The sequence below is a fragment of the Lipophrys pholis genome, assembly GCF_963383615.2.
Source record: "Lipophrys pholis genome assembly, chromosome: 3".
NCBI classification, from domain to species: domain Eukaryota; kingdom Metazoa; phylum Chordata; class Actinopteri; order Blenniiformes; family Blenniidae; genus Lipophrys; species Lipophrys pholis.
Window position 1 is genome coordinate 37,091,507 of NC_137627.1, and position 15,087 is coordinate 37,106,593.

General features: G+C 48.4%; 1 protein-coding gene across 2 annotated transcripts in view; it reads right to left on the reverse strand.

Moving 5' to 3' along the window:
• Window positions 1–1,809: 1,809 nt before the first annotated feature.
• Window positions 1,810–15,087, reverse strand: part of LOC308107018 (ankyrin repeat and SOCS box protein 13-like) — a 34,068-nt gene continuing 20,790 nt past the window's right edge. Inside the window, exons 5-7 of one of the 2 annotated variants that reach the window (XR_013935182.1) lie at window positions 6,863–7,054; window positions 3,100–4,569; window positions 2,402–2,957 (exon numbers count right to left, since the gene is read on the reverse strand). Coding sequence is in view for 1 of the 2 variants with exons in the window: in XM_080459106.1 (XP_080315232.1) it covers window positions 4,442–4,569; window positions 6,863–7,054 (320 nt within the window). In the remaining variant the exon portion in view is untranslated. Of the gene's footprint in view, window positions 4,570–6,862; window positions 7,055–15,087 lie in introns of both variants that reach the window. The other variant, XM_080459106.1, reaches the window with a different exon arrangement.

Here is a 15,087-nt window from a genome sequence, read left to right on the forward strand (position 1 = left end):
CAGTCAGTGAGTTAAAGGACATTTACTTTTCTGCTGTTTGCCTGTTGAAAATATTTCCCTTGAAGTTACTGACAGATCCATAAGAAAATATTGCTTTATTCATTTAATCGTTAAATAACAGACACTGTGTTAGGTCTTGGTTCAATAGGCTATGTGCAATCATTTCAATATGTTTTAATAAACATTGAACCAGTCCGGCCCTCGGCTTGTAGAGCGTTTGTTTTTTTGGCCCTCGGCTTGTAGAGCGTTTGTTTTTTTGGCCCTCGGCTTGTAGAGCGTTTGTTTTTTTGGCCCTCGGCTTGTAGAGCGTTTGTTTTTTTGGCCCTCGGCTTGTAGAGCGTTTGTTTTTTTGGCCCTCGGTGTTTTTGACTTTGACATCCCTGGTGTAAACTACCTGAAGCACTTGGTGGAATTCATAAACAACCTCCTGCATCCTGCCGGAGCGCCCTGCCTCCTCTTTATAGAGCTGAATGGGGTCTGCTTCAAACAGAGGCCGTGGCCCACTGGCATCCAGAGCACCAAACATCTGGGGGGACTCATTGTGAGAGCTCTGCTCACAGGTCATTCTCTGTTTCTTATTTAGGGAATGGCAATGGAGTCTGAGGCGGTTAAAATGAGATCTACTTTAAAACCAGAGTGAAAGCAGCTCTCTGATGGAGAGCAGAACAGATAAAGGGCCCATTGATTTTAGTGGATGTGATCAGGAAGAGTCTGCAGGCTTTTTACAGACGTCCAGAGAAAGACTTGACCAGGACCCACTGTGAAAGCTTGTTTAGTGGTGAATGGCCCATCTAGAGTCACTCCCAACATGAGCAGCACAGCCACTCTGGGGCTGCTGCTGGGATTGCTGCCTGTCCAACAGAGAGCTGTGTTCAGCAACGAAGCCAGACGATGAAAGAGTTTCTATCAAAGGAAAGAAGAAGAGGAAGAGCAGAGAGGAGTCTTCTCTCAGGAACGCTGCTGAACTTCTCCTCCAGCTGTTCCCTCCTCCAGCTGTTTCCTCCTCCAGCTGTTCCCTCCTCCAGCTGGTTCCCTCCTCCAGCTGGTTTCCCCCTCCAGCTGTTTCCCTCCTCCAGCTGTTTCCCCCTCCAGCTGTTCCCTCCTCCAGCTGGTCCCTCCTCCAGCTGGTCCCTCCTCCAGCTGGTCCCTCCTCCAGCTGGTCCCTCCTCCAGCTGGTCCCTCCTCCAGCTGGTTCCCTCCTCCAGCTGGTTCCCCCTCCAGCTGGTTCCCCCTCCAGCTGGTTCCCTCCTCCAGCTGTTTCCCCCTCCAGCTGTTTCCCCCCTCCAGCTGTTCCCTCCTCCAGCTGTTTCCCCCTCCAGCTGGTCCCTCCTCCAGCTGGTTCCCTCCTCCAGCTGGTTCCCCCTCCAGCTGTTCCCTCCTCGAGCTGTTCCCTCCTCCAGCTGGTTTCCCCCTCCAGCTGTTTCCCCCTCCAGCTGTTTCCCCCTCCAGCTGTTCCCTCCTCCAGCTGGTCCCTCCTCCAGCTGGTCCCTCCTCCAGCTGTTCCCTCCTCCAGCTGTTCCCTCCAGCTGTTTCCCCCTCCAGCTGGTTCCCTCCTCCAGCTGGTTCCCTCCTCCAGCTGTTCCCCCCTCCAGCTGTTTCCCCCTCCAGCTGGTTCCCTCCTCCAGCTGGTTCCCTCCTCCAGCTGTTCCCTCCTCCAGCTGTTTCCCCCTCCAGCTGTTCCCTCCTCCAGCTGTTCCCTCCTCCAGCTGTTCCCTCCTCCAGCTGGGTTAAAGCAGCTTGGTGATCTGAGGACTGCACACAACAAAGCTCTACTTTTAGACTTCTTTTCTCAAATATTAGCTCATTTATGGATTTGTATGTGTTTGTTGAATTTGCATATTCCCCTTGGTATTTTCTAGACTGACTGATTTGGAAAGTGTTTAGTGTGGCTAATAAAGTTCTGTGTCCCACAGAGTGTCTGTGATTCACTCAGAGAGGAACTGGTGTGACGAGCTCAGACCGTCGCTGTGTTCATAGATAGAAACCTAAATAAAGAGCTCAACCAATAACTGCCACTGTGAGGCTTTAGGAGATGTTCTGATTGGTTATTAAAACCCTGCAGAAAGACGACCTTCCACTTCCTCTGCGCTGCTCCACACTGCCTCTGGGGGATCAAGCACTGGGCAGTTCTGGAAACTACCCCTGGTGACTGCATGAGGAGCTCATTTCACCTCCATTCAAACCAGACATAACTACACATTAATTACTATTACTGCAGCTCCTCTGTGGTAAAGGGTGTAAAATGCATTCAGGTTCATTTAAAAGGTAAAGCCTAGATTAAATAAATAGCCTTTTCACAAATTGAACATGTAGACCCTCACAATGAACAATCTCTGCTTCAGGTCCAGTGTCCTTGAACAACCGTCACAAAAGTGGGAATAAATGACAGGATGACACAGATAATCTGAGGCCTCATTTACACAACATTTCAAGTGAAAACACATTACTTCACAAATGTTTTGTGTTTCCATGGCAACATTTGGAAAACAATGTCCATTGAGACAGAAATGGCAGAAAGGCTGAAGGCTATGTCGTTTTCATGTTGGGCCACTAGTGGGTGCTGTTGGGTTTTTTTGTATTGAAACTACACACACATGCAGAGAACAATCTGCTCTAAACATGAACAAAGAGAGAACAGACGAGCAAGTGGGATCGTCATTACAGTCAATGTCAACTATAAAAGGATCAAGGCCCAGGAGAACATGTACTGAGTCGTGACACGACGGAGGAACCATGGTTCTGACTGTTCATCTACTGAGCATGTGCAGAAGAAGTAGTTATTCCAGTGTAGGGGCGTATGCACAGTAGCAGTTTTCCACCATCTCCATAGTAAACGTTGTGTTTCAGTGGCTCTGAGCGCCATTGCTGTGTATACTCGGCCCAGGACAGAGATTCTAACTAGCAGTCTTTCACCTGGAAGAACAACGTTAAAATGCTAGAAATCAATACAGAGTCATCTGGTGGCCCCTCGCTGGGGCCACCAGATGACTCGCTGGGAGTTTCACAGCGTAGAAAAGACCCACAGTTTAGTTCTATGTGCTAATTCAGTGTATGCATGAATATTAGGTTTGGATTTGACTAGATTGAGGACAAAAACACTGGTGAACCCTAATGAGAGTGATTGAAGGATTTCAAAGGTAATTATCATAACACCTTTTTGAGCTTAAAAGGTAATATTCTGACCAGGGATGTCCCGATCAGATGGGTAGATAACGGATCGGGGCCGATATTGGTGATTTGTGACTGATCGGAATCGGCAAATCCAGCCGATCACCTCGCCGATCTAAAAAAACCAAAAACCTTTTTCCCGTCAGCTGCCGTAAAGCGAGCCCCGTGTGCCACCTGCCGTAAAGCGAGCCCCGTGTGCCACCTGCCGTAAAGCGAGCCCCGTGTGCCACCTGCCGTAAAGCGAGCCCCGTGTGCCACCTGCCGTAAAGCGAGCCCCGTGTGCCACCTGCCGTAAAGCGAGCCCCGTGTGCCACCTGCCGTAAAGCGAGCCCCGTGTGCCACCTGCCGTAAAGCGAGCCCCGTGTGCCACCTGCCGTAAAGCGAGCCCCGTGTGCCACCTGCCGTAAAGCGAGCCCCGTGTGCCACCTGCCGTAAAGCGAGCCCCGTGTGCCACCTGCCGTAAAGCGAGGTGAGCAGCCTGGAGGGATTTTAAGGTGGATAACCAAACCAGTCCTGAGAGGTGGAGCACCAGAGCTTCACCACTGTCCAGAGAGGTGGAGCACCAGAGCTTCACCACTGTCCAGAGAGGTGGAGCACCAGAGCTTCACCACTGTCCAGAGAGGTGGAGCACCAGAGCTTCACCACTGTCCTGAGAGGTGGAGCACCAGAGCTTCGCCACTGTCCAGAGAGGTGGAGCGCCAGAGCTTCGCTTAACACAACTAATCTGATAAGAGATCTAAAGTAAACATGCGGTGGAGTACGCTCAGCAAACACCATCATCCATAGACAAAAGATGACGTAATGGACTTTTTCAAGTATTAATAAAGTAGTATTTTCCTGTATTTAGGTCATTAAAGGGGTCTTTGACTTGATTTTAAGCAGTAGTAGGATGGATGATGACACGAGAGTTTCAGACGGTAATCCTAAGACTGCAGCTTTGATTGTGAGTAACAGTGAAGCTTATCGTGTGGTGTGGTGATATCTTGTTGGTCACAGTGTAAAAACAGGAAAGAATCAGGAAAGCAGGACGATGTGAACATGCGTGCTCTATTTCCATGTAGTGCATGTAAGTTAATCTGAGCGCATACGTCCAGCTCGTCCTACAGAGCAGCCAGCATCGTGGCGTCAGCTCTGTAACGACTTCAAGTCCTAAAATCAACGGGCAGTTTGGGAGGAATTCCACAAAACAAGCATGAGGACATGGAGCTTGGCACTAATCTGAGAGTAGAAGCAGCCTTTGTGTGAGAGCAGTGAAGCAGGAAGCAGCTTCATCTCACTGGAAGCTCAAGTAGCTGATCAGGATCTTTGGGATGTCCAGCTGAACCACGGCCTTCAGGGCCCGAGTGCCCAGCACCTTCCGGACCGCCAGGCGGCTGAGCTGCTGCAGACTCATCGGAGTGGCTGCACAGAGGAGGAGAAGACAGGTTTGGTCTGGGAAACACACCAGATGAAGAAGAGCAGTGACAGAGGACTGGGGTCTTCTCACTTCCTTCACATGCATCAGATCACTAATGGCACGTGTCAAACCACGGAAGGTCTAAGTCTTCAGTGTGCTCCAGATCCCTCCATGCAGGGCAGTTATGAGACTCATGACGGCCTTGAGCCCAGTCTCCACGTAGAAGTTTAAAGTGATTTCACAATAAAAACAACAAGAAAAGGCCAGTATAATTTAAGAGGATAACCTACAATGAAAATGAATATACTATATAGATGTGTTTCTGTTCTGGGAGTCAAACTCTCAGTGATGAACTGAAATATAGAAGCTCATTGTTCACATTTAAAAAAGCTGTAAAATACTGACTAATTCAGAGTTCCAGTTCAGACTGATGAGAGAAACGGAATATCATTAATATGTTCTTCTTATATTCTTTAGGATCTTCTCTCTACTTTTGCTTTAGTTGTTGGTTTTATTGTTCATCAGCTGTTTGTTAACATTGATATTCCATAGCTGTAGCTCCCCGACAGCAGGGCTTGGAGGCTCATGCTGGTTTGCCATCTTTCATGGCAGCATCACTGATATGGCAGCTCAGGTCTCATCTCCACCACTCTGTTCATCTCACTCTGTTCATCTCACTCTGTTCATCTCACTCTGTTCATCTCACTCTGTTCATCTCACTCTGTTCATCTCACTCTGTTCATCTCACTCTGTTCATCTCACTCTGTTCATCTCACTCTGTTCATCTCCACCACTCTGTTCATCTCACTCTGTTCATCTCACTCTGTTCATCTCACTCTGTTCATCTCACTCTGTTCATCTCCACCACTCTGTTCATCTCACTCTGTTCATCTCACTCTGTTCATCTCACTCTGTTCATCTCCACCACTCTGTTCATCTCCACCACTCTGTTCATCTCCACCACTCTGTTCATCTCACTCTGTTCATCTCACTCTGTTCATCTCCACCACTCTGTTCATCTCACTCTGTTCATCTCACTCTGTTCATCTCACTCTGTTCATCACCACCACTCTGTTCATCTCACTCTGTTCATCTCACTCTGTTCATCTCCACCACTCTGTTCATCTCCACCACTCTGTTCATCTCCACCACTCTGTTCATCTCACTCTGTTCATCTCCACCACTCTCTTCATCACCACCACTCTGTTCATCTCACTCTGTTCATCTCACTCTGTTCATCTCACTCTGTTCATCTCCACCACTCTGTTCATCTCCACCACTCTGTTCATCTCCACCACTCTGTTCATCTCACTCTGTTCATCTCACTCTGTTCATCTCCACCACTCTGTTCATCTCACTCTGTTCATCTCACTCTGTTCATCTCACTCTGTTCATCACCACCACTCTGTTCATCTCACTCTGTTCATCTCACTCTGTTCATCTCCACCACTCTGTTCATCTCCACCACTCTGTTCATCTCCACCACTCTGTTCATCTCACTCTGTTCATCTCCACCACTCTCTTCATCACCACCACTCTGTTCATCTCACTCTGTTCATCTCACTCTGTTCATCTCCACCACTCTGTTCATCACCACCACTCTATTCATCTCACTCTATTCATCTCACTCTGTTCATCTCCACCACTCTCTTCATCTCCACCACTCTCTTCATCACCACCACTCTGTTCATCTCACTCTGTTCATCTCACTCTGTTCATCTCACTCTGTTCATCTCCACCACTCTGTTCATCACCACCACTCTATTCATCTCACTCTGTTCATCTCACTCTCTTCATCACCACCACTCTGTTCATCTCACTCTCTTCATCACCACCACTCTGTTCATCTCCACCACTCTGTTCATCTCACTCTGTTCATCTCACTCTGTTCATCTCACTCTGTTCAAACAAAGCAGGTTCTCGTTGTCATTCCTCCTATTTGCCTGGTGGGTTAGTGGCTGGATGGGAGCCTCTGGCGGGCTGCTTCTGGCTGAAGGGCCTCATGTCTGACGCTCTGAACCACTGTAATCTACAAACCGTACACCAGATCACATCAGATTGTAGATGAAAACCTGGAGTTCATGTTCCCTGTTATCCTGACGTGACCTACGTTCTATATAAAGATCTGGAAGTAAGAGAAGTTAATCCTCCCCTTCTCACATGAGTCCAGTTACAGTGACGAACATAAAGCATAAAGTAAACAACTGCTGTCGACTATCTGAGACTTCCAGGAAATGGAAAGTGATCCTTGTTCGCCACCTGCTGGCGTGACGTGGACACTGCTGCGTTGACACTCACTCTCATAAAGCTTCAGGCAGGTGGAGGAGGGCGAGCCCGACGTGGTGTAGTCCACCGGCTTCTTCTCGTGCACGTCCCTAACGTGGATGTTGGCGCCAAACTCCACCAGGATCTGGATCATCTCCACTCGCATGGCTTTGGCAGCGTGGTGCAGCGGGGTGTCGTGGAGCCGGGCGGCGTTCACTTTAGCACCTGAGGGGGATAAAGAAAAACAAAGTGTGTTCCAAACATGGTTTTAAAAAAGACAGAGCTACGAAAGAGGGGTGGATGTACAGGAGGGATATAGTCTGTAATCTTTACAGAGAGAACAGAGAGAATTACAGTCAAACTGAAAAGTTAAGTTGGTACTTTGGAGGGAAATGGATCAGAATCCCGCTAACAGCTGGTTTACTTCTCCAATGGAAAGTCCATCAGAATTTGGTTTGGATGTGAAACGTGTGTTTTGGACAAAGAAAGGATGTGGCTAAGTGAGCTGATGTAGTATGTGCTGATGTAGTATGTACTGATGTAGTATGATGTAGTATGTACTGATGTAGTATGTGCTGATGTAGTATGATGTAGTATGTGCTGATGTAGTATGATGTAGTATGTGCTGATGTAGTCTGATGTAGTATGATGTAGTATGATGTAGTATGTGCTGATGTAGTATGTGCTGATGTAGTATGATGTAGTATGTGCTGATGTAGTATGATGTAGTATGTGCTGATGTAGTATGTGCTGATGTAGTATGTGCTGATGTAGTATGTACTGATGTAGTATGATGTAGTATGTACTGATGTAGTATGTGCTGATGTAGTATGATGTAGTATGTGCTGATGTAGTATGATGTAGTATGTGCTGATGTAGTCTGATGTAGTATGATGTAGTATGATGTAGTATGTGCTGATGTAGTATGTGCTGATGTAGTATGATGTAGTATGTGCTGATGTAGTATGATGTAGTATGTGCTGATGTAGTATGTGCTGATGTAGTATGTGCTGATGTAGTATGTGCTGATGTAGTATGATGTAGTATGTGCTGATGTAGTATGTGCTGATGTAGTATGTGCTGATGTAGTATGACGTAGTATGTGCTGATGTAGTCTGATGTAGTATGATGTAGTATGTGCTGATGTAGTATATGCTGATGTAGTATGATGTAGTATGTGCTGATGTAGTATGTGCTGATGTAGTATGTGCTGATGTAGTATGTGCTGATGTAGTATGTACTGATGTAGTATGATGTAGTATGTGCTGATGTAGTATGATGTAGTATGTGCTGATGTAGTATGTGCTGATGTAGTCTGATGTAGTATGATGTAGTATGTGCTGATGTAGTATGTGCTGATGTAGTATGATGTAGTATGTGCTGATGTAGTATGATGTAGTATGTGCTGATGTAGTATGTGCTGATGTAGTATGTGCTGATGTAGTATGATGTAGTATGTGCTGATGTAGTATGTGCTGATGTAGTATGTGCTGATGTAGTATGACGTAGTATGTGCTGATGTAGTATGTGCTGATGTAGTCTGATGTAGTATGATGTAGTATGTGCTGATGTAGTATATGCTGATGTAGTATGATGTAGTATGTGCTGATGTAGTATGTGCTGATGTAGTATGTACTGATGTAGTATGTACTGATGTAGTATGTGCTGATGTAGTATATGCTGATGTAGTATGATGTAGTATGTGCTGATGTAGTATGTGCTGATGTAGTATGTACTGATGTAGTATGTACTGATGTAGTATGTGCTGATGTAGTATGTGGGATGATGAAAAACAAGGAACTGAATGAAAAGAGCAATATGAGATACCATGAGTGGAAAACTTCAGACACTGGTGCAGAAGTGACTCCAGCAGTCGTCCTTTCTGAAGCTCCTTGTAAACATGTTCCTCTCTGATTCACCTTCCCAAGGTTCCCTGAGGTGATCCCCAATCCTCTCTAGTCTGCTGGAACTTTTCTCATCATGTGTTCTGGTCCTGGTCTGAATTTAACGAATACAGGACGTCTTTCATCAACTTCCTGCTTGATGCACTAAACATAATTGAATCACTCTCCTAATAAATAAGGTGTTCTGCAGGGGTCAGTACGAGGACCACTTGTACTCCGGTTAGATCTGTCAGGTATATTCAATGTATTTTAAGACTAACTCCACTGGTAGAAAATACAATTAAATGTTTTTGGGGGCATCCTCCAAATATGTGAAGCACTTTTAGGAACGATATAGACCAACATTCAGATTGAAAGGAAATATCTGCTAAAAATAATGAGAAACATATGAATGTCCAATCAGTCAGAAATATACAGTACATACATTTACCAATGTTATGTAATGAGTTTTTATTCATCTGTTTTTAATTAGTATAGGTGAACTAGCAATGAGAGAACCAAGCTTCTAACGGGACGTCTCCTGATACCAATACCACTATCGATGGGGGATGGTGATGGGGGATGGTTATGGGGGATGGATGATGGGGGATGGTTATGGGGGATGGTGATGGGGGATGGATGATGGGGGATGGTGATGGGGGATGGTTATGGGGGATGGATGATGGAGGATTGTGATGGGGGATGGATGATGGGGGATGGTGATGGGGGATGGTTATGGGGGATGGATGATGGAGGATTGTGATGGGGGATGTGATGGGGGATGGATGATGGGGGATGGTGATGGGGGATGGTTATGGGGAATGGATGATGGAGGATTGTGATGGGGGATGGATGATGGGGGATGGTGATGGGGGATGGTTATGGGGGATGGTTATGGGGGATGGATGATGGAGGATGGATGATGGGGGATGGTGATGGGGGATGGTTATGGGGGATGGATGATGGAGGATTGTGATGGGGGATGGATGATGGGGGATGTGATGGGGGATGGATGATGGGGGATGGTGATGGGGGATGGATGATGGAGGATTGTGATGGGGGATGGTGATGGGGGATGGTGATGGGGATGGATGATGGTGATGGGGGATGGTGATGGGGGATGGTGTTGGGGGATGGTGATGGGTGTTGGGGGATGGTGATGGGGGATGGATGATGGGGATGGATGATGGTGATGGGGATGGTGATGGGGGATGGGTGATGGTGTTGGGGGATGGTGATGGGGGATGGTGATGGGGGATGGATAATGGTGATGGTGTTGGGGGATGGTGATGGAGGATGGGGGCTGGCGATGGGGGATGGGGATGGGTGACGGGGGCTGGGTGATGGGGATGGGTGATGGGTGATGGGGATGGGTGATGAAGATGGGGGATGGATGATGGGGGATGGTGATGGGGATGGATAATGGTGATGGTGTTGGGGGATGGTGATGAGGATGGGGATGGAGGATGGGTGATGAAGATGGGGGATGGATGATGGGGGATGGTGATGGGGATGGATAATGGTGATGGTGTTGGGGGATGGTGATGAGGATGGGGGATGGGGGATGGTGATGGGTGATGGGGGCTGGTGATGGATGATGGGGGATGGTGATGGGGATGGATAATGGTGATGGTGTTGGGGGATGGTGATGAGGATGGGGATGGGGGATGGTGATGGGTGATGGGGGCTGGTGATGGTGATGGGGGATGGTGATGGGTTATGGGTGATGGTGATGGGGGATGGTGATGGGGGATGAATGATGGTGATGGGGGATGGTGATAGGTTATGGGGGATTGTGATGGGGGATGAAGGATGGTGATGGGGGATGGTGTTGGGGGATGGTGATGGGGATGGTGATGGGGGATGAAGGATGGTGATGGGGGATGAAGGATGGTGATGGTGTTGGGGGATGGTGATGGGGGATGGTGATGGGGATGGTGATGGGGGATGAAGGATGGTGATGGTGTTGGGGGATGGTGATGGGGGATGGTGATGGGGGATGGTGATGGGTTATGGGGGATTGTGATGGGGGATGGGTGATGGTGATGGGGAATGAATGATGGTGATGGGGGATGGTGATGGGGGATGGTGATGGGGGATGGTGATGGGGGATGGGGGATGGTGTTGGGGGATGGTGATGGGGGATGGTGATGGGGGATGGTGATGGGGATGGTGATGGGGATGGTGATAGGTTATGGGGGATTGTGATGGGGATGGTGATAGGTTATGGGGGATTGTGATGGGGGATGGGTGATGGGTGAGCAGCCCCCAACTCTTCAGGTTGCATGAGGACGGGCGCCCCCTGGAAAACAGCTGGTAAACTCAACCATGGACTTGCTGCCCGGTTCCACAGTGTCAGCTAAGGGAGCTGGACTATTAGTAGAGAATGAAAGCCTCCACACTGAGCACAAGGAGCTCCACCAGGTTTCCGGGGAGAAGCGTGACCAAGATGGAGGTCTAGCCGAGAAGCTCCGACACCATGCTACACCTTTCTTAGAACTACCCGGTCCAACTGCCAACAGTCGAGTTAAAAAAGGCCATGTCAAAGACACCAACAGTGCGAAATCTTCACCCGCAGACGCGAGACGAGCAGGACAACCGCGGTTAGCCTCCTGGAGGACACGAGTGTTAGCATAGCTAGCACTCAGACTGCTAACAGCATGCTAACACGGAGGGCATTGGAGAAGTGCTATCAGAGCTCCGGCCAATGCCGTCGGACTTTGGAGGAAGACTCGATGGTATCGACCAGAGACTAACGAGCATGTCAACCACTCTCACAACTTTAGCGGGTAAGCTAACTGCCGCTAACCAGGAAGTTACGGCTAATACTAGCCGGATTGAGCTAGCTGAGACCCGCATTGTTATGAGCGAGGAGTCCCAGCGGACTGCCGATACAGCTCTACAGTCCGCTCTAAAGAGAATGGCCTTCTGGAGGGGAAAACAGAAGATCTGGAAAACCAGACAGGAGGAAGAATCTGTGCATCTTTGGTCTACGTGAAGAGGTAGAGGGGAGACGGCCGCTCATCGGATACATGACTGAGATGCTACCGTCATGGCTCGGTCTCCCACCACAGAAAGAGTTCACTCTCCAGCGTGCCCATCTGGCCACAGGAAGGCCCGGACAAAATAGAGCGGTTCTGGTCCGGTTCCTGAGATTCCAAGAAAAGGAACTCGTTTTCCGTGAAGCTAAAAAAACAGCAAATCCTTCACGATGGGCAAAAAATCACCTTCGCACAGGAACTCTGAGCTGAAACAGTTCGCGTGAGGAGAGGATTTCACCCCGTCATGAAAGGCTTCATGGACATCAATGCTTCCCGTACTCAGTACAACAATCCCTGTAAACTCAGGACAACAATCCCTGTAAACTCAGTACAACAATCCCTGTAAACTCAGGACAACAATCCCTGTAAACTCAGTACAACAATCCCTGTAAACTCAGGACAACAATCCCTGTAAACTCAGGACAACAATCCCTGTAAACTCAGGACAACAATCCCTGTAAACTCAGGACAACAATCCCTGTAAACTCAGTACAACAATCCCTGTAAACTCTGGATCCTACATGGAGGCAAGATACACCTGTTTCCCACACCACAAGAAGCTGAGGACTTCTACCAACAGCTCCCATCTACAGCGGGGGACACTCCCATCCCACAGCGGGGGACACTTCCATCTACAGCCGGGGACACTCCCATCTGCAGCGGGGGACACTCCCATCTGCAGCGGGGGACACTCCCATCTGCAGCGGGGGACACTCCCATCTGCAGCCGGGGACACTATCATCCCACAGTGGGGGACACTATCATCCCACAGCGGGGGACACTATCATCCCACGGCGGGGGACACTATCATCCCACAGCGGGGGACACTATCATCCCACAGCGGGGGACACTCGCTCCTCATGAACAAGCTCCATCATAGGCTGTAACATGAGGCTGGTGGTAAAAGACACTTGATAATCATTTGTTCTAAATATTAATGTTGGCAGTTAAATTTAAATTCCTATTTGTGTAAATGTGTTCTAGTTCTACCTCATAAGGGTGAGTAACTAGTACTGTGACGTAGCACGGTGTATGGTTAGGGGTTTTAGAAGAGTTGGGGTCATGTTGACTAGCTGCTCCTCAGATTGGTGGATCAGCATCCCTAATAACTACGTCCTGGGAGGGTGGGGGTGGATCAGCATCCCTAATAACTACGTCCTGGGAGGGTGGGGGTGGATCAGCATCCCTAATAACCACGTCCTGGGAGGGTGGGGGTGGATCAGCATCCCTAATAACCACGTCCTGGGAGGGTGGGGGTGGATCAGCATCCCTAATAACCCCGTCCTGGGAGGGTGGGGGTGGATCAGCATCCCTAATAACTACGTCCTGGGAGGGTGGGGGTGGATCAGCATCCCTAATAACTACGTCCTGGGAGGGTGGGGGTGGATCAGCATCCCTAATAACCACGTCCTGGGAGGGTGGGGGTGGATCAGCATCCCTAATAACCACGTCCTGGGAGGGTGGGGGTGGATCAGCATCCCTAATAACTACGTCCTGGGAGGGTGGGGGTGGATCAGCATCCCTAATAACTACGTCCTGGGAGGGTGGGGGTGGATCAGCATCCCTAATAACTACGTCCTGGGAGGGTGGGGGTGGATCAGCATCCCTAATAACTACGTCCTGGGAGGGTGGGGGTGGATCAGCATCCCTAATAACTACGTCCTGGGAGGGTGGGGGTGGATCAGCATCCCTAATAACTACGTCCTGGGAGGGTGGGGGTGGATCAGCATCCCTAATAACTACATCCTGGGAGGGTGGGGGTGGATCAGCATCCCTAATAACTACGTCCTGGGAGGGTGGGGGTGGATCAGCATCCCTAATAACTACGTCCTGGGAGGGTGGGGGTGGATCAGCATCCCTAATAACCCCGTCCTGGGAGGGTGGGGGTGGATCAGCATCCCTAATAACCCCGTCCTGGGAGGGTGGGGGTGGATCAGCATCCCTAATAACTACGTCCTGGGAGGGTGGGGGTGGATCAGCATCCCTAATAACTACATCCTGGGAGGGTGGGGGTGGATCAGCATCCCTAATAACTACGTCCTGGGAGGGTGGGGGTGGATCAGCATCCCTAATAACTACGTCCTGGGAGGGTGGGGGTGCAGCTCACAGGATGAAGGAGGATGAATGTGTGTGTGTGTGTAAGTTTGTACTTTATTATTATTTAACTACTTTATTCTTTCCCTTTTTGGCTCTAATGCTCCTTAAGTTCATTATAAAAGATATGGAAAGGACACAGCGGGGAAGTAACTTTAACATTACTATTACTAGTTGGAACGTCGGGGGAATGAGAAAATTGGTCAAAGTTAAAAAGTATTGAGTAGAATAAAACTCCTAAATTGAAAGGTAGTTTGTTTGATGTTAAAATATTAGAATGTATTCAGGTGGAACTCACCGGGTTCTGCTATAGAGAAACTAAATACTTGGAGAAAGTACATACAGTACATATAGAGGAAGCAGAGTGGAATGAAGCTCAAAAAGAAACAATTAATACACGACTGAAGTTACTTCAGTACAAGTGGCTGACAAGGACATACTGTATATAAGAGCTGAAATACTTCCTCACATATCCAGTAGTAATCCAGACACATGATCACAGAGGGACACTGGTACCTGGTACCTGGTAACTGGTACTGTATGTGGGAGTGTAAAGATATATTACAGTTCTGGAAGGATTATCAGAAATCTTTGAAGTGAAGATTCCCCTTCCTGACAAACTTTGTATACTGGGCAAATACCCAGAAAACTTCTCAAGTACAAGGAAGCAACAGAAGCTCCTGGACTGTGGGCTGCTCCACGCCAGGAGAGCTAGAGCGTTAAACTGGAAGAGGGTGGAGGTTCCTTCAACTCAACAATGGATCAAGAACCCTCAGAAAGACTAACTCAGACTGCAGGAGGAGAACCAAGAGACTCGGAGAGGTTCTGGGAACCTCACATGACCAGATAACAAGTTAGTTCTGAGAACCTCACATGACCAGATAACAAGTTAGTTCTTTTTATTTGGTTTTGTTGTTCTTGTTCTTCCTCATTAATATTTCTGTATCCAAACCATCATGTTGTACTGTACAACGGTCGAGTTAAAATGGTTTGTTTATTTTAACATACATTACACTAAGAGTGTGTGTGTGTGTGTGTGTGTGTGTGTGTGTGTGTGTGTGTGTGTGTGTGTGTGTGTGGATGAATGTGCGTCTCATGTGTTGTTTTGCTCGTGTCCTCTGGTACAGGTCCTCTGGTACAGGTCCTCTGGTACAGGTCCTCTGGTACAGGTCCTCTAGTACATGTCCTCTGGTACAGGTCCTCTGGTACATGTCCTCTGGTACAGGTCCTCTGGTACAGG